Genomic DNA, 19,562 nt, shown 5'->3' on the forward strand with positions numbered 1-19,562 from the left:
GTTTATCAGGGAAAACCAAGAGTGGCTTTTAGTAAGAAATTAGACTGATTTTATCTCAGATTTACATTTTTTTCATACAAATTTCAGTGAAACATGAAAGAAGGTGTGTATCAGTGAGCTGAATTATACAAAGCCCTGTTTGAGGTGCTTTGTGGCCTTCTTATGAGATACACTACAACAGTCCCTGAGTCACCTTTCCAAACTGGAAGAGAATGTAGACTGTATATTTTAGAGGCCTTTCACTAAGTCAGTCAGAACTGCAAAACACAACAGATCATTGCTTATTTATAAAACAAAGTAATACAGCAACCATATGTTAATTCAAAGACCTTGCCAGTTTTTTCTGTGGAACAAATACAAACTTAGATATGTTTTGTTGAAACTGTTACTGATCTGTTTTTGTGACTTGGCCTTTACAAGCTCGATATCATAAAAAAAATAAATTCAAATCCATGTTATAGTACATGAGCTAGGAATCTTTGTTTTGATCCTGGAAGGAACAAACTTTATGGAAAAGACATCTTCCACAAAGACGTTTCAAATTAAGCATAGATTTTTCTTGTGTCTTTGTAACATCTTCATAAAATTGTGAACAAACAATATCTTCTCCATAATTATAATTTAATTATCAATAGTCCATAGGCTTTTTAAAGAATTGTTTACACTTAATTTTATTTTAATATGATTCTCCTTTGACTGCTTTATTCATGAGTGAAGTTTCAGTAAGTTATGTCATATATAGATTATTCTGTTTGTTTTCCATAATAAAGGTCAATTGGTTTTTTCAAGTTTCCCTTTTAAGCCTTCATATCAACAATCTTTCCATAAGGAGAATATTCCCAGAATGTTTTGTTTTTCTTTGAAGTTTTTTTTCTTCATAATCTTTCTTTGTCATCTTAACACAAAGAATACCATAATAGTTCAGAAAAGGAAGGAAAAGTTTTTGTTGATGCAAAATCTCCATGTCTGAAATAAAATATTTCAATGGCAATTAAAAAAATCTCATGCTTGAGTATATATTCTGATATACAGACCTAAATCCCATTCTGTAAAGTTTAATTTGACTTGCTGTGAACTGGATTTTTTAGTGGCTTCTTCCTGTCTGGAAAATCAAGGAGAGAAATCAAGGCTTTTAATTCACAACTGTATTGAGTGAAGAAGTTTAAAGTACCTAATTTGTAAACTTGAAATGAGACTTGGCTGGTTAAAATTCAGCAGGTTCTATTTCCAACTACCCAGTGTAGAAATGTTTTTTTAATTACAGCTTGGTTTATAACAATGGATAGGATCTGTAGCCAAATTTGTCCCTGTGAGACATTCAGCAATGGAACAATAGTATAATTATTTCTGGGATCCCTGATTAGCAAAAACAATACAATAGTTGTACAAAGCTTGAAGGTTTAGTTTTTGGAATGAAAAAGAAGCACAATCTCCTCTTAATGCTGATTTCTGTAACTTGCTGTATGATTCAAGTACATAATTGGAAATAAAATGCATTTTAGAAACTAATGTACAATGGAATAAATAGAACAATTTTGAAACCTAGTGCTTATAATTCCTACATTAAAGTTCTGTTTCCAACACAGCTCATAACTCACCTGCCACAGGACATTTCAAACACTCAATATCACGTGGCATGATTTTTCCTGTACTTCAGGCTTTTAGCACCCAGGTCAACAAAATACCTTACATTATTTGCAGCCCACTTTCTACCCATGTATGAGTGTGTCTGGGAAAATAGGGCAGCAGCAAAAAGGCTTAGGCTCATAAGTAGTGCCTTAAGTTCACTAATATTGGAGTACCTTTTCTAGAAATCTGTGCTGAGGTACAATTTCTACCAATTTATTTGGTTAAGTAAGGACTTCAGTGCGGTAGATATATGCTCTATGCAACTTTTCCAAAGCCAGAGATTTTTATAGAATGAAATTAGAAATTGTCAAGTCGGAGTACATTTTATACAGCTAAGATTGTCAAAAATTAAGTATTTCAGTACAAAATCATGTTTTCAGGGGAAATATGAAATTGCTTCTAATACTTCCAGATTTTCTTTTATTTTCAGTTAGAGTTGATAGAATCACTGAATCACAGAATGGCTGGGGTTGGACAGGGCCTCTGGAGGGTGTCTAGTCAACCCCCTGATCAAGCAGGGATAATTACAGCGGCTTGTCCAGGGCTGTGTCCAGATGGCTTTTGAATTTCCCTAAGGAGGGAGACTACACAGCGTATCTACACCACTTGTGCCAGTGCTCAGTTACCTCCCAGTAAAAAAAATTTTCTCCATGTTCAGAACCCCCAGTGTTTCATGTAATCATGTGCCCATGATTACCTGCTCTGTCATTGGGCACCATTGAATTCCTCATATTAAGAAGCAATGAGAAAAATAGAGCAGGAGAGTATGTGAAAGGAAAAATGACAAGCTGCAACACAAGTATATTTTAAAGTGTTTTCAGTATCTCCAAACAAAGTATTGTAATGAAGAAAAATGCAGTATGCTGTGTCAAGCACAAGTGCTACTTTGTTGTACTTGATCAGTAAGATTAGAATGTTCCTATCCTGTGTCATTCATTCCACATCTCTACAGCAGAGTTTGTGTTGCTGTTTTTATTGGCATTTCCAAGCACCGCAGCTATTTATTTATATTCCTAATTTCACAAATTACAGTTGTTGGAAATTACTAGGCACCTATTTGACTTTGTTGTAGCAAGAAAAAAGGAGCCGGACCAGTTCCATGTGTCTTCGATTTTATATAATTTGGTTGTTACTATGCTAAAAAAGTGTTGGCTGGCTGACCACCTGGTCCAAAAACAGGAAAAAATGTGTTGCTATTATGCTTGAAATGTCCTATTTTCAGCACAGGAGCTTGCTATCCATTATCACCATCTGAGATGGTGTTTCTCTTGTGGGTGTAAAGTCATGCTTCACCTAGATGAGCTTCATAGCATCTGCTGCAGTAGGTGATTAAAGGAGAATGATTCCTGATTGTTTTCCTGAATTTTAAACTCAGCCTGGGTTCAAAAACCCCTTTGAGTCAAATTGTTCTTAATTATATATTGAAATTACTTTGACACAGGTAAAATTGTATTGCTTTGACTGACTTCTCCTCTCAGTTTTGGGTTTCACATAACCATGAGGTGATGTTTTCTGATTAAAAATAAGAATAATTTTTTTCGGGACCTGAAGAAGACCCCTATCCCTCCCCACTCCCCCCCCCCCCCCCCAAATGCTTGTTCATGATTGAATATGTCATGTGTTTTAGATTTGAATTTTGGCCAAGCTTTGGGACCTGAACCATAACATTACCTCATGCTGTATATAATCCCACGTATGTTGTAGCATAATTAAAATTGTAATTACTTGTTATCGTTAGTCCTATTGTTGTACCAACTATAAACCTCATTACTCAAAATAACTTGATTCTGTCTTTAGGGAAAAAGAATTCAAAACTGGATTTTGTTACACAAGGGAGTAGATAAACACAAGCATAGTCTAAAACATGTTGGATTTTCTTCTGAAAGAAGAGTCCCTATCTTTACTGTCATGCAAGAAATTCACAATCAGCGAACAATCAGTGAGGGGCTCGGTGCTGGATCTGGACCATGTGTCACATCCTGCGATGCATGCTTCTGGGGGAGAGTCTGTGTACCTTGCCCAAGGCAGCTGTGCATGCTGTGTTGGTGCAGAGTCATGGGCAAACTCCAAACTGGACCAGCCAGAAGTAGGAGACCCCAGGTCTGGGTGGGGGTATCTGACAGGCAGGGGGGCAGTGCTGGTATTTGTGGGGGACCCATGAGTGTGGCCTGCCAGTGGGACAAGTGTGTGAGTGCTGCATGTGGGCAGCAAGCACCCAGTGAGACCAGCTGGTGAACTGGGGACCTGTGGGGATGGTCGGGGGGCTGGGATCTGGGCAGGGGTGCCGGGCAGGCAGAGGGGCTGTGCTGGCTCTAGGGAGGGCTGTAAAGGTGTTTGTAAACCTGGAGAGTGCGGTGTGTGTGTGGGGCACTTGTGACTTTCTTCCTCTGACAGCCCAAGAGAAGGAGGGGATGTATCCCTGTGTGCCTGTGCCGGTATGAGTCCTGAATGGAGGGGTTGAGGTGCCAGAGCCTTGTCTGGGGCTGTCTGTGTAGTGACAGCTGAGGCCAAGCCAGTGTCTGTGTGTGTGTGTGTGTCTGCATTACATGTTCAGTCTCAGTACTTGCAGCAGCGCTCCTTGTGTGGAGATTCCAGGCTGTACTCCTGCAGCCAGGCAGGAGCGTTCTGGACCAGGCAGTGGCCACATATCACATTATTTAAAACTTGTAAGCTCTCAGTACAGTGAAGACAGACTTTCTTCTCAATTTCTGATATGCCTAAGCTTAAACATTTGATTTGAGTCTCTTTTTGCAGAAGGCTTGTTCCCCTCATTGTTTTGATGGCACAACATAATCTAAAGTTCCTTTATGGACTGCATGTTATCCATCCATCATCTCTTGAGCTGGATCACTATTTACACAACCCTTCAATTTCTATAACCCTTTATAATGATCTCTGAATTCTTTAGTCAGTGGCTGTTGTGGGTAAGAATAGGAACATCACAAAAAGTTTATTAGATAATCCCCACTGTTGAGTCAAAGGGTGCAGAAAGGCCCTCCTTCCTTTCTAAACTTCCCAGAGAAGAATTTACATGTCACTGGACCCAGTCTTAACCCCAGACTTTGTCAATGGTTTAATTAACTTTGTCTCAGAAGATTAATGATGGCAAATCAGATAAATTTATGTAAATATTAATTAATTAGATGACAAATGATTAGACAAAATACCTCATTCAGATTTATTTACTACAGCATGTAAAAGCCAAAACTACTATCAGTGTAAAGTATAGGTACAGGTCACTATATCAAAGCTATTACATAAAGCTAGCAAAAAAGAAACCATTATTAAGCAGAGGTTGGTATAACTCACCACACCAATGCTCATGGGAAGATCTCTTTCACTCAGCCTCAAAGAAGGGGCTTCCCTACTTCAAGGGAGAAAATTTCATACACTCAAAGAAGGAATATGTGAGAGGAACCCAACTGTGCGGAAGTGGACTGGACTTCTACAGTATATAGTGATTGACTGCCAGTCTTAGGTCTCCAAGTCACCTGAGCAGCTTATCTGTCAAATCTTTACCCCACTATCAGGATTTAATTTGGAGTTGATGAGCCAGACTGCTTTTAGCATAATCCAGTGCCAAAATCAGCACATAATGACACCTCTCGGCCCACTACTGATAGCTTGCAAAATAGGACATATTTTGAGTTGACCACATTCCAAAGAAAATCACCCTGCTACAGTGGCTCAGAAGGGCAAGACAATATATTTTTCTCTCATAATTTAAAGTATGGATTTAAAAATTAATAGTACTATCAGCTAAGAAGTTGCCAGTATAAGTGTTAGGCCTGTGTCATTTTACTGGCTAACTGGTCCCTGTCACTGTCAGTATAGAGTCAGAGCAGATTTTGGCTAGTATGAGGAATTTTTGTTACTCAAGGTAAGTACTTTTATTATGTAACTCACAAAACAGGTCATTTTTGTAATTATGAATTCTACTGTTTATTAAGGTGGTTAATTATTTATAAGGGTTTTATTATTTTGCAGATCCTAAAACTTAATTTGTCATCTCTTCCCCAATTTTAGGGCTTAATATTCTTATTCATTCATGTCTTCTTATAGAATCTTTTAGGTTTAAAACCAATGAAAGCGATCTCCTTTCCTCAGATCATAGTGTGCCCTGGAGAGAGGGTGGGGGTAGAGGTAGGGGAATTCATCACCACAGTTTGCCACTTGCTGACTTTACTATTGATGAAAATTCTTAGTTTGGAAAAACAGATCTCCAAATTTATCTTTCTGAAAGTAGTTGCAGAAAGAAATGATTTTGTGTAGTTAGCTACATTTCTATTGTGCTCATATTAAAGGGGAAGAATAGAATAGCAATTAAAAATTGTTCAGGGTACAATTGTTGGTACTTCCAGACCAAAAAAAATTTTTAAGAAAAAGTAACAAACTGTGAGCTAAAGTTTTTCTTGCTGACATGTATAGAGTTAGGTTCTTTGTTGATGTAATGAATACATCCAATAACTCAGAGGATCTATTTGGTTTTCTACAGCTGGATTCTAATCCTAAAGCTAGAAAAGGAACTTAAAAGAAAAATACTAATTATAAAATCACAGCTAAGAGCAAATAGTATTACATTTATTTCTATACTGAATAACACAGTAATCTAAAGTTGACTTAATCAACTATATTCACCCAAGGGAGATGAATAAAAAGGAACCTGGTAGATTATATTGATTGCCATATAAAATGGTAGCAATTACCATTAACAAGTAGTCTTTAATAAGCAAACATACAGTTAGTACTATTAACTTGAGGTTTTTCTTATTAAAAAAAAAAATTATAAAGGAGAGAGGGAAAAAAGGAAAGTTGGGACCTGATGTTGTTTCAGGATGGATACAGGACACCTGATGTTAACTATTTTAAAAAGTGTTAATATTTTTAAGAATTTTAATAAAGTGAAAATACTTGTAGTATTTTCCTAATGTTTCTTTTTTTTCTGGCTCTATAGAAATCTTGAATCATTAGTTTAGATATTCCCCATAAATTTCAGGTGACTAATATTGAAAATAAATAACCACAAAACTAAACAGTTACTATTAACAGTTACTATTAACTAAGTTACTATTAGCTTAAGGCAAACTTTGTGAATCTCTGCTTTATCCTAAATTAATCTAACACACCAGACTATTGAAGCTGCTGAAATCTGTTTTTGGTGGGAAGATATGCTTAATTTGACCACTCTCTTGAGATACTCTTAAGTTAGTTGTTTCCAATCCTTCATAGATGCAGTATTTTGATCCATGAAGACCTGTAATATTCCTTTCATGAATCAACAGTCATGGTTGCTAAACAATTTGCAGTGGTGCTATCAGCTCTGAAACTCTTGGGGAATCACTGTATCATTCTGTGGCCACAATTCAAAAGTCAGATTATTTCTCCAGATGAGAGAGCTTCAAAATCAATAATAGTTAACTAATCTAAGATTACACTGAATGGTTTTTGTTTTGGTTTGTTTTTTTTTCCTTTTGAGATGGCTGCAGGTTTTTTTGCTAAAAAGTTCAGTAAGATGTGTAATTCTGCCTCTCAATCCCTGTGATTTTTTTGTACAAACTCTGTGCTGTTTTATTTTTATTTCTCCTACCAAATTGATAATTATTTATTCTGTCATTGCATTTTGTGGTTCTTTGCTGACTACTGTGAATTTGCACATATATTATCAGTACTAATTATCCATTTAAGGTACATGACTGCTATCAGTTAAATATACTTGTAGATAGCTATTTATTCATGCTACTTTTCCTGAAAGATAACAACCATTTTTACGGGTTTTTAGAGCTCAGTAGTTGTCTTTTTTTTTTTTTTTTTTTCTTTCTTTTTAGTTTGAATAGTGATAATACAGATTTTAAGCTCAGAAATATATAGTTATTAGATTTGCAGATATCTCTTGCTTTTTATAATATAGTTTGCAATGATTCCTGCTTCTCAGAGAGAGGTTTTTTAATAGATGATGTTTTGAAAATTTGGAGAAATATACCTAATTTTCCACTGATCAATTTCTTATAAGAAGTTTACTTCACAGATGAGCACATATAGACTTTTGAAATTTGTCCCTCCCATCTGCCAATTTCCCATTCAAAAGCAAGCCAAAAAAAGAAAACAAACCAAACCACAAACAACAAGCAAACATGGTAATAGCAATTGCTTCATAAGCATTGCCAGGGATCTATCTGTATGTCAAAAGTTAAAAAACAAAACAAAAAAAAAGTAGTGAAGAGAACTGAAAAGAAGAGCACTAATCAGTGTGTCCTGTGCTCTTCTTTGTAGTCCCAGCGCCGTGTTACATTTCACCTCCCCGATGGCTCCCAGGAAAGCTGCAGTGACAGTGGTCTGGGAGACCACGAGCCAGTGGGTGGTGGAACCCTGATCTCACACCCTCTTCCTCTGGTTCAGCCGCAGGACGAATTCTACGACCAGGCTTCACCGGACAAGAGGACTGAAGCTGACGGCAATTCTGACCCCAACTCGGGTGAGTCACCATCACTGCTCTGCTTATCTGAATTGCTTTGCTAACTTGGTTACTTCCTTTTTCATCCCTTTGAGCTTTGCAATGGTAGAGAGGTTTTTAAGCATGTGCATGAATATTTGATCATATTAGCTCATAAGGATTTTTTGGAAATAATGAAGTTTGCCTGAAGTGCCTGATGTTGTAATAATTTGACTGTGGAAAGAAACGTATATCCAGTAGAATAAATGGCTTCATACTAATTGCACAGTAAGCAATAACATCTGGGGAGAAGGATGTCCTACAAGATATCAAGTTTTTCTTGATGTTTTCAGTGCTGCAGCTATTTAGCTATAGACTTTGTTTTAGAAAAGTCATTCTAAATATCAGTTTAAAGTTCAAGGACATGGAGGTTGTACTATCTTTTAGACTAACAAAGAAATCAGTAAATCATTGAAGCACTGAAAAATTGAAAGAACACATATTTTTAAACACCCTTACAATTCCCCTTTCAAACATTAAGACTCACAAGGTTTCTTTGTTAGCTTGGAATGGCATGATGTACTGGAAGTGTGAGATACAGGTTTTCAAACAAAATATTAAGGATCAACTATTGGATTGGGGAATTTCGGCCTTTCTCTTCTTTCCTCCTCTATGATTCATTTACATTATTGTTGTGTTTTTGTGAGAGTACTAAAAATTGAAGCAAGATCTTCACTGATACTGTAACTAGTATTTTGGTGTTGGGGTTTGGAATGTAGAGGCTTAGACATCCTGAAGACAGGGAGGAGGAAGTAGCTCTTAAACTTCTTGTTTTTTTCTAGAATATGGAGACAAAGGTTAAAAGTCTTATTTGTGCTCTTGGAAGGTAATTGAACCTGAGTTCTCTTGCATCCCAGGAGTATAAAAATAAGAATTAGTTTCTGTCTTTGGCATTTCTCCCTTTTGTGTAGATGATTAAGTTGTCACTGGGCCTGTACAAACCAGGAGAGAAGGTGGCTTTGGGATCTGATGAACAATGTTAAGGTCCATCTCCTCATTTGGACAGACTGGATCTGAATGATGACATTTACATCATGGCAGATGACAACATGAACTGTGGAATATTGACTTTGGAAATATTTTTCTCATATGTATATGGGAAGACCAAGAGGTTGTGTTGGATGAAACTCTACAAAGAAACAATATGAAATGTTTTACTGTCTGAGAGTTGCAGTCTGGTTTCTTTTCCTCTATTTACCTTTTTTTTCTTTCCTGGATATGACACCTTCATTTTATTTTCTTTACCAAAACAGAAATGTTTTTGGAATTATGGTGTTAAACCCTTAATCTGTAGAAATGCAAAGAATGATAAAAGAGTAGCAACTATGACTGATTCTGGAGCAAGAATGTATGTCTATTTAAACAAGTGAGGAGCTTAAGTGGAATTATCTGGTTTATTCTCTGACCACGTATGTGACTTGTGAAAGATTTAACATCAGAGAGGAGTTTTTAATGCAGCATTGCAAGTTGGCACTGTTGCATTGGCTTCACAGACTCTGAATTGTACATCTTTTTAAAATGCAGCATAGAAGTCCAGCAGGAAAGTTAGGAAAAGAGATGTTAGTAAATTAGATAGCAAGTTATTAAAGTGCAGTTTTGGAAATTTTGTGTTAAACACATTGTGAAAACATAGTATATTAATCACAATCATCTATTCATGCCTATTATAGACACTAATAGAAGGTTAGTTAGAATGAGTTCTTAAAAGCTATATGAAAAGTTTTAATATGCTTGTGGTAGCACCTAATTTAGCCTTAGGGATGCTAAATTTGTGTCAAATATATGAAAATCTAACCATCAAGCTGTACTAACAATTAGTGAATATTGAAGTATAGGTTTTTCTGCTTTTTACCAGACATTGAAAAATACACCCTGTATCTCATCAAATCTCACAAACTAAGAAAGGAATTATATGGTCAGTACTGTGACAGAAATTATCCTAAAAAACCCAGGCCAGGATGGGAATCATGTCGCTCATTAAATGGATTTAGCTTCTATACTGTATTCAGTATCAAGCTATTGCCTAGGCACTGTATCAAAAATTATTTTGCTACTGTAGGCACAAGTTTTTTGAATGAGATGTGAAATAAGGTTGGTTATTGCTGTGGCAATTTTCAGAAGAGAAAAATGCTGGTATTGAGCAGTTACTTTGTGGGTATTTACATGTGTTCATGGCTAAAATAACTGATGTAGTATCATTTGAACATTGTATTCCTTGACACTCCTAAGCTGAATTTCTAGTTCTGTTGCAGTGAAATGTTCCCTAGTTGTATTTAACTGTAGAGGTAGTTTCATTTCAGTGGCTGTTTAAGGGGTTGCTGGTTATGAAAATACTTGGGACATGCTAAGGTAAAAGATAAACTATAAAGTAAGGAAGAAAGCCCTAGTGGAGAGTTGTAGTATTGCCACGTACATGTACTGCTACCAGTTTTGGACGATAATTGCATAACAATATTTTTATTCTAAATGCTTCAACTGAAGAGAAAGAACAGTGTTTTTGGGAATGACCTCTACACCAAAAATACAGATTTGTTCCACTGTATTTTTATGAAAGTTCATTTTAAGTAAAAGTTTGCTTCAGCTCATGAGAATGTGATGTTAATCTTGATAGTGAAGTCCTTGCCTCATGCTGAGAGCAATTTTAGTTAATGACTTTAATGCTCAGTGAATTGTGTGGGTTATTACTGTACACTGTGAAGTTAAGTGAATAAAAATACAGCCATTGTTTCTCAATATAATGTTGCTATTTTAATTATATTTGAAGAGTGACCGAGGTTCAAGTCTTCAAAACCTGAAATGGGGGGTGGGGGGGAAATGTACTAGAAGTCTTGCTAACTTGTTACACAAAAGTCTGAGAAACCTTACTGCCATATTTACTCGCAGTCATTAGCTTCTACAGAGACAGAAGAGCTACAATTACATGATTTAATGAAATAAACACACACAGTGAGAGTACATTCATCTAGCTAATCTGAAAACAGAAATCTCTCACACCGGGTGAAACCGAAATGAAGAAAGAAGCCAAATATTAGCATTGTCAGCCACACGCTGTCACTGTGCCCATGAGAAAAAGGCAACAAGATAGAGATAGGAAGTCTTTTATGATGATATGTATGCCCAAGTTTAGTTTGTATCACTGGAATCTGTCTTCTTTATTTAAGTCTTTTATTTTGAGGGTGGAATTCATTTTGCTAAGATGTATTTTCCATTTCCCTGTTGTTAATTGATCAATACTATTGATGGTCAGAGGAGTTTGATGCTAACCTATCAATTGCAACTTCCTTATAGTTCACTTTTGTCCCATTTGCAGCTTGATACACTTGATTCCTATAAAAAGGAATATATTCCAAAGATCAGTCATCTGATACAACTTCTTTAACTTTTAGCATATCAGATAAAAATGCAGAATACATTCCAGTTTGTTTGCAATGTAAAAAAAAAAAAAAAAAAGAAGAAACAGGTCAATCTAAAATTGAATTTATATATACTACTTTAAAACATCTTTCATCTCAAAAATTCCTGCTTTCTAATGATTTTAAACGTGCATATCAGGAAGTGTACTTTTAACACAAAGATCTTTATCATCAGTTGCATTAAAACTGTACAACTCTGATGTATTTTATTGTGAATTATTTCTTCAGATATTGCTCAAAAAACCCTGTTCTTTTGTTCTCCAGCAGTCGGGTGCAGAGTGTTATTTTTCATTACTACAACTGTGGTTTTCATCAGTGTGAAAAAACAACCCACCTTATTAGTGAATTCTTTCACTGTGGTTTAGTAAAGGTTGTCAGGGACTTAAATTTAGACTGGAATTGTAAACGTATCTAAGAGTTGCATGCAGCAGAGCTGTGCAATAGAACTGTATGAAGTAAAAATGTGCCTCCTAGTGTAAAGAAGGGGAAAAGTGCATTTTCATGAAAATGCTTGATAAATCACGTTTTGATAGCTGCAAGCGGTGGATGTGATTCATTTTTCTTCAAAGAGATAAAGAGGAATAGCATATATTTAGTGGAGTGTTAGAACTGCTCTAGGGAGAAAGCCTACTACACACTGTGGATGAATCTATGCAATAATTCCAATGGTTTAAAAACAGAAATATAATATTTATGTCTTCTGATACATGTTTACAAAGCTAAGTAAATGCTTGCCTAATTTCTACATCTCATTAATAAGTAGTATCAACAAAGCAATAGCTTTATAAAAACATGGAGCTGTACCAAAAATTGAAACACACCTACTGGTTTCAAGATCATATTTTATTTAGTAAAATTAAATAGAATACTCTTTTGTGTTCTGTGTTACTTCTGAAGCAATTCCATATTCTTGGAAGTAATGTTATAATGCTGTATTTCAATAATAATATTTGTGGACAGCTTTTTATTTCCAGTACAATAAAAACTGTGTGGTTAAATTCGTCTGATAAATACCTGAGTTCACACTTTTTAATAAACCTCAATACTGTGGTAGTTTATTCAAGTAATATCAGGGGTGTTAAATGGTACTCTAATTCCAGTAATAACTAGGAATATCTCTGTGGCAGTGGCTTAATTATGATTAAAGTTCAGAGTAATGGCAAGACTGCCATGTATTACACTTGGTCATATGATAGTGTCCCATGTGGAGAAGCTAAGCCTCTCCTGCAAAGAGCTTTGGTTTTACAGTGTCACTATCATTACACCCAGTGGGTGATGATGGTTTAACCTTGCAGGCATACCCTCTGCTTAATCCTGTCTTTCATTTTGCTGCCTCCAAAGTTTCTTATTTGGCAATACTGGAGCAGTCCATAGCTAAACAGCCTAAGGTATAGAAAAAAATCCTACTGTATTAATACTTAAATCTACATAATTTGCTGTCCATAGTTATTCTTGTGTTTTCATAGCATGAGACTATGAGGACTAAAATAGGAACATTTGCCTTTGAGTCATATCCTCCATTTCATTAAACACAAGTTCATACCTCACACAGAATCTAACACTGTCACATTTAGCTACAGGCAAGCAGGAGTAAGAAAAACTGGAGTCAGGTTGGTGAATTAGCCTACAGAAGAGCTGTAAAATAGACTGAAGTCTGAATTCAATCTCAGCCCATGCACTTATTTCTTTAAAGAGATAAATAAAATCTGAAAGGCATAAGAAGATTGCTATCTCTTTACATCTCTTTGATGCCTCATTGCAGTGGAGATTTAAAAATGGTCTTGCCTTAGAAAAGTCACAGTGCTACATCTGTTCCTATTCTACTCTCTTTTTCTCCACACAACAAAGCTAATTGAAGTGTAAATCAAGAGGCCATAACCATTGAATGAGCAGTAGGAGGGGAACTTGTCCCATTGCTTCTCCAAGAGGAAAAGATAACTTACCAAAACTTCCTAGCTGCTGCTGCCTGAGAAGAGCACTTGCAGGTCCTCAGCAGTGAGATGAAAAGGCTGCATGGGACAAGGGGACTATGAAAAGGGTTAGAGGATTAAAGGAAGGGGAAGCTTGCACATGAGATGAAAGCTAGTGCCTTTGGCTGCTATCACTGATGATACCAAAGACAGTTTAAAACCACAAATGCTTTTGCCAGGTTAAAACAAATGACTTAAACAATTAAGAGTTATTTTTCTCCTGTAAGTTTTTTCTGCTCACAAGGCCTTTCTTCATATCACAGCAAGCCCAGGTCTACTGCAGACATTCACAGACTTTTCTAAGTTTCAAAGTAATATCATTATCCAGTCAAACCTCTACCATGGCACAATGCTTAGTGCTTCACACAACTTAAATCAAACTGATGTTTTAAAATATTCCAGTGGTTTATTTCCACTGGTGTTTAATTTCATGTGTTATATGGGTTTACATGGCAAGTTAGTGGGGAGGGGGGCTGCAGAGAGTGCCATTTTGAGAAGACACCAGAGGCTGCTCCCCATGTTTGACAGTCAATTCCCAGTAGATCTAAAATAGATCCATTGCTGCCCAAAGCTGCACAGCAGGTGGGGGAAGGAGTGAGAAAAAAATGTGAGAGAAACAAACCTGCAGACACTAAGGTCCATGAAGAAGTAGGTAAAGAGCACTCTTCAGACGCCAAATAGATTCTGTCTCAGCTTGTGGAGAAGGTGGTGACCATGGAGGACCCCACCCTGAAACAGGCAGATATGCCCTGAAGGAATTTGCATGAAGAGCACATGCAGGAGCAGTAACTGGCCCCTGGGGAGCCCACTCTGGAGCAGTCTGGACTTGAAGGCTTACACCCTGTGGAAGGGAGGGAGCCATGTATTGCTTGGAAAGGACCCTGTAGTGGCCAGGGAGGAAGGAGCAACAGATACAAAATTTTACTGACTGACTGCAGATCGCATTTCATATCCCTTACTGCCACTTCGTGGTAGGGGCAAGGTGGGGAAAAGTGAGAAGAGAAAGGTAAAATGAAATAAAAACCTTAATTTCAGCCTGGGAAGAAGGAAGGGCTGGATAATGGGAAAAGTGTTTTTAGTTTTTTTTCCTGTTTCTCACAATCCTACTTGGGTTTTTATTGATGATAAATTAAACAAATCTTCCCCAGGCTGAATCAGTTCTACCAGTGATGGTAACTGGTGAGTGATTTCCCTGTTCTTGTCTCAACCCATGATGAGCTTTTTCATCTCATTTTCTTCCCATCCTGCTGAGAAGGGGAAGTGATAGAGCAGTTTGGTGAGCACCTGGCAGCAGCCAAGGTTAACCCACCAGAATATTAAACCTGGTGTTGTATTCTCAGTCTGAAAGCATTTATTTTCAGTTTATACCTCTTGTCTGTGTGACTCTACCACCCTTTGTCAAAGTAAAATCTGTGACTTCCAGAAGTGCAAGGATATTTTGAGGCCCAAGGGACTGTTTTGGCTAGTATAATATCCTGCATAATACAGATCAGAAGTCTTAGCCAATCACCTAAAAAAACATGTGTCTTCTGGTATCTACAGCATATGTTACAGAATGATTTTTTGATTTAATTATCTTCAGTGACTGAGGAAATAGTACTACATTGCTTACTGACTTCAACTGAATCAGCCTTTTATTTGAAAAAAGAGGTGTTTGGTATCCTTAGTTTGGATTCAAGTCTTCTTGAATCTTTAATACACTGGTTAATTCATAGTAGTATTTGGAATGTTGCTACATTTTGTTCTTAAGCACTTTTTTCCTCTCTGTATTTTAATAGTGGTCCACTGTCTGTCCTGTAAGAAAAATCATACACACACACACACATAAAAATATATATATATATATATATATATATATATATATATATATATTCATAATAAGAAAAATAAAACTTAAACCTTCTAAATTGCAGAGGTTTTGAATCAGTTGTTCCCTTTATCAGTCATTGTTTTTAACTGAGTGTTTTTTGTTTTTTTTCATTCCTCATGAACATGATGTTTAACTGTACTTTTTAGCAATTGAACAGCAAAAGATTTTTCTATTATTTAAAGACTTTCTGTGGGAAATGAAAGTCAAAAGCACAACTGAACACATGTATCTTTAATCATCATGAAATATATTAAAAAAATTTTATTAGCATCCTAGGTGCTCTATCACCTAACTGTATTTGACACAATTCACCTGCTAAAGATGTGATAATGTGATTATGACAAAAATATTTGTTTGATAACTTTGAGGCTGTTGTTTTTGAAATTCAGTGAAAGTTATTGTTGCCAGCTGTGACTCCTGGTTACCTTGATACTACAACTAATTTCCCAATGTTGCATATTCTTTTACTAACAGAGTCTTAGCAGTGCAACTCCTATTTCCAATGGCAAGTTGACAAAAAGGAAGATTATATTTGTGAGAATAAAGTGTTGAATTTAGCATGGCATTATTCATTTCAGCATTTAGGGGGTTAAAACTTTACAGTAGAATTAGAATTGTTGATGGCTGCAATGAGAGGAATAATTAATGCAGTAAGAATAACCTCATTGCACCCACACAGACTTGGACCTGACAATGAGAATGCAGCTTTGCAGTGAAAGTACTAGTAATCCTGGTGGATAGCAAGTTAGCTATGAGCCAGAAATGAACCCTTGAAGAAAATATATCAGTCTCCTGAACTGCAATAGAAAGGGTGATGCCAATAAGCTGATGGGAAAGATCCTTTCTCTCTACTCAGCACTGGTGAGACATGTTTGAAGTGCCAAGTCCAGAGGTGGTTTTTCAAGTATGGAAAGGAAATAGAAATATGGACTGAGTCCAGAAAAGGGCCACGAAGATTATTATGTGTATTAGAGCATCTGTCACATGGGGAGATGCTGAGAGAGCTGTGGCTGTTCATCTTGGAGAAGGGAAAGGCTTAGGAAAGATCTAATTAATGTGTACAAATACCTGATGTGGTGTGAAAAGGAGAGTAGAGAGAGAGACAGACTTTTCTCAGTAGTATACCAAATTAAAGAAGGGACACTTGGCACAAACTTACTTTAAAATTTTCTTTAAACATAAGAAAAAAAATCCAAAAACCAACCCATTTTCTTGCTATTGGAACAATAGAACTCTGCACAAAGTTTCCCAGAGAGATTGTGGAATCTTCATGGGTATTCTGGAAATCAAACAGGATGTTTCTCTGAGTCATGGTAACTCCCTGAGATGAGCAGGAGGGTATGACTAAGCCCTCTCTGGACTTCCCTTCCAAGCTTAACCATTCTATGATTCCGGAACCCTATAAAATAATTAGTCTCGAATAGACTGTGCAATACAGATGTGAAGAAGAAAAGGAAAGAAAAATCTGTATTCTCTAAGGTAAATTAAGTATAAACTTCTAAGTTTATGGTAGGATATCTGGTGTAGTGCTATACACAGTATAGAAATCAAAAACAAATAGGTACTATCCAGATACTCATTTCTTCTTCAGTTTATCTCCTGAGGTATATATCTGAAATGGGTCAAGTAAATCTTGTAAAGAAATGCCTTTATCCCACCATAGATTATGAATGAAGGCTGTAGAAAGGAATTAAGTAATACCCATGTTAGTTCCAGAAATTAATGATGAACTCAGCTTCATCATTATTCATCATTGGATGCTTACATGTAGAAATTGAAAACTTCATCCTAAGTGTCTAAGCTCCCTTGTTAGTTTACTGAGCACAAAAGCTTTCATTTAAACTAGGTACCTAAACCATGTTTGCTAAGTTTCACACTGGAGTTCATTCACAATATTTCTGATGAGTGTAATAGAAGCTCAAGCACCAAATTCACACAGACATTTTGGATGAAATTTATCTCCAGAATTTTTATGCATAGGACACAGATAATTTGTTATACATTAGCATTTGGTTAAATGCCTACTTTTTGTTAATTGCACGCCCTTCTTTCCTGTTTGACATCCACATGCAACCATCTTGGGGCCCCAGAATATTTCTAAACTGGCATTGCTGATAGCTAGACAGGAGTGAAGTTTAGATTGAGATTAATTCAAAAATATATGAGTGCAGGTGCCATGTGTGTAACCTCGTGAGGTATCCATGACTCATTCAGATGTGAGTTTGAGTTAGATGTGAATTAGTCTGAGATCCAGGTGCAGTCAGTGGAGACCTCAGTTATCACAACTGAGATTAGAGACCCAGTCAGTTTCTAAACTGAATGATGTGTAGTAGATATGTCTACTTTAATGTGAAAGACATTGTTTTCCAAACTATATTGACTGAATTGACACTGTGTATAGGGGAAGCTCAGACACCTAAATTTAGCTGATTCCCACAAATCCAACCTTTTGTGTGAGATGAATCTCAGCTGTTCTTGTTGCTAAGGGAATATTCATATCTTTTGGGACATTTATTAGTTTTTCTTATCTATCTGCACATAACATTTTTCAAAGGAGAAGAACATTTTTAAATTTCATGCCTCGTTTTTTACAATACTAATTAAATAAAAATAGCAATGCATACCTTCCTTTTCCTTTCTTTTTTTCCTCCTGAAATATAACATATAAATTAAAACATCCTACCTTTTTAAAGAATACTTCTAAGGAAGGATTTCTAAAAATAATTCTTGTTCTCTAATCAGTTTTTCTTTCTCCAAACAATCACCAGATATTGACTGTATTGACTGGAAAGCTCATGCCATTTTGAAAAGTAGGATGTCTTGAAGTGCAGATGATGCATTTTGACTGTTTCTTTAAGAATATCAATATGGTACTTTCATGGAATCCAGGAGTTCCTTCCTTAAAGCAAATACCTTTGTAAACTTTGTTTTCTGGGGAGGAAATCTAGACTTTTGGAAGAAAAAGTGTGTTATCTTAAGAAAAACCTTCTGCATAAGTGTCTTCAGGTTTGACCTAGACTTGTCCAGAGACTAGGTATTCATTTTATAATGTTTATCTTTTGGCTTTATATTTTGTTTTCTCAGATTTTATGTTTGCTTTTTTTTTTTTCCTTAAGGAGAAATCCATGCATAAGATGTGAGGTTCTCTGAATAAAATCTGAAAATGATATAGGTAATGAATATTCTGTTTTCTTTCAAATATTTGCCTTCCCAAAGAATGTTTTATGTTTTTGTACATACATTTGCTCTGTTTGTCTTCAGCAGGAGTAGAAGGGGGATGAAAGATGAATTAAGTAGGTGAGAAAAAAAAAAAAATAAGGAATTATGTTTGCAGTTTAAAACCTTTGGAAGTAAACCTTCTAGAAATAGGAATAAGAGTTAAATCATTTCTTAGTGTAATGCTTTATCCCCTTTCATATTAATCCAGGTAAATACATGTTAAGTAGGGAGAAGGAAAATGATAGTAGAATACTTACCTTATTTCACTGTTCTTTGCATGTTAAGTGTCTTTATTCTGTGGTTACAAGGTACCTGTGTGCTACAGAAAGTCCATCTAGACTTGGTAGAAACATTATCAACTAAACTTAGGATGTGTCTATCTGTGGCAAGAAAAGGAAAATATATAAAAAATCTTTTCCAAAACATTCAAAAACTTTTTTCCCATCTTGAAACAAACAAATAGGTAAAGACATAAATCAATCTTTAACTGTTCAGGACAGTTTGAAAATTTTGCAGCTTTGGCAAAAAGCTTTTCAGTATAAAACCCATGCTACATCAGCACAAAACCCACACTCCAAAAAAGAAAAAAGCTAAAAAACCCCAACAAAACAAACAAACAAACAAACAGAAATCAACCAAAAAAACCCACAAAAACTGTTATTTAGTAACATCTGGACACCTTTGTGAGAAAGTAGAAGAATGTTTTCTTGGGTATACCTTTATACAATTTTTATACCTTTATCAGTGTTTTTAGCTCTACAGTGAAGTATTACACAGCATAGTAGGAACAGATCTGGATGTGAAGAAACTGTTGCTGAGAACAGAGTTTGCTGAGCATACTTCTGTGGTAGTTGCTCTCAGCTTTTGTTGTCCATGGGCTGAATGCCCATTAGTTACTGAAGAATAATACTGATTTCATTCCATTCCAAAGGAATCCCATCCTCGTGCTCCAAAAGATCTTCACAAGCATG

At 36.1% G+C, this 19,562-nt stretch overlaps 1 protein-coding gene across 5 annotated transcripts in view; it reads left to right on the top strand.

Annotated features, from left to right (window-relative positions):
* Positions 1-19,562, top strand: part of PCDH9 (protocadherin 9) — a 665,490-nt gene that overhangs the window by 425,551 nt on the left and 220,377 nt on the right. For 2 of the 5 annotated variants that reach the window (XM_086881105.1, XM_023931190.2), the window contains exons 4-5: positions 8,026-8,101; positions 9,031-10,852. In XM_086881105.1, coding sequence (XP_086737231.1) covers positions 8,026-8,101; positions 9,031-9,038 — 84 coding nt within the window. In that variant the 3' untranslated portion in view covers positions 9,039-10,852. Of the gene's footprint in view, positions 1-7,899; positions 8,102-9,030; positions 10,853-19,562 lie in introns of those variants that run through there. The other 3 variants (XM_086881104.1, XM_086881103.1, XM_086881102.1) reach the window with 2 other exon arrangements.

This window comes from Cyanistes caeruleus, chromosome 3 (assembly GCF_971803275.1).
Source record: "Cyanistes caeruleus chromosome 3, bCyaCae1.hap1.1, whole genome shotgun sequence".
Classification (NCBI taxonomy): Eukaryota; Metazoa; Chordata; class Aves; order Passeriformes; family Paridae; genus Cyanistes; species Cyanistes caeruleus.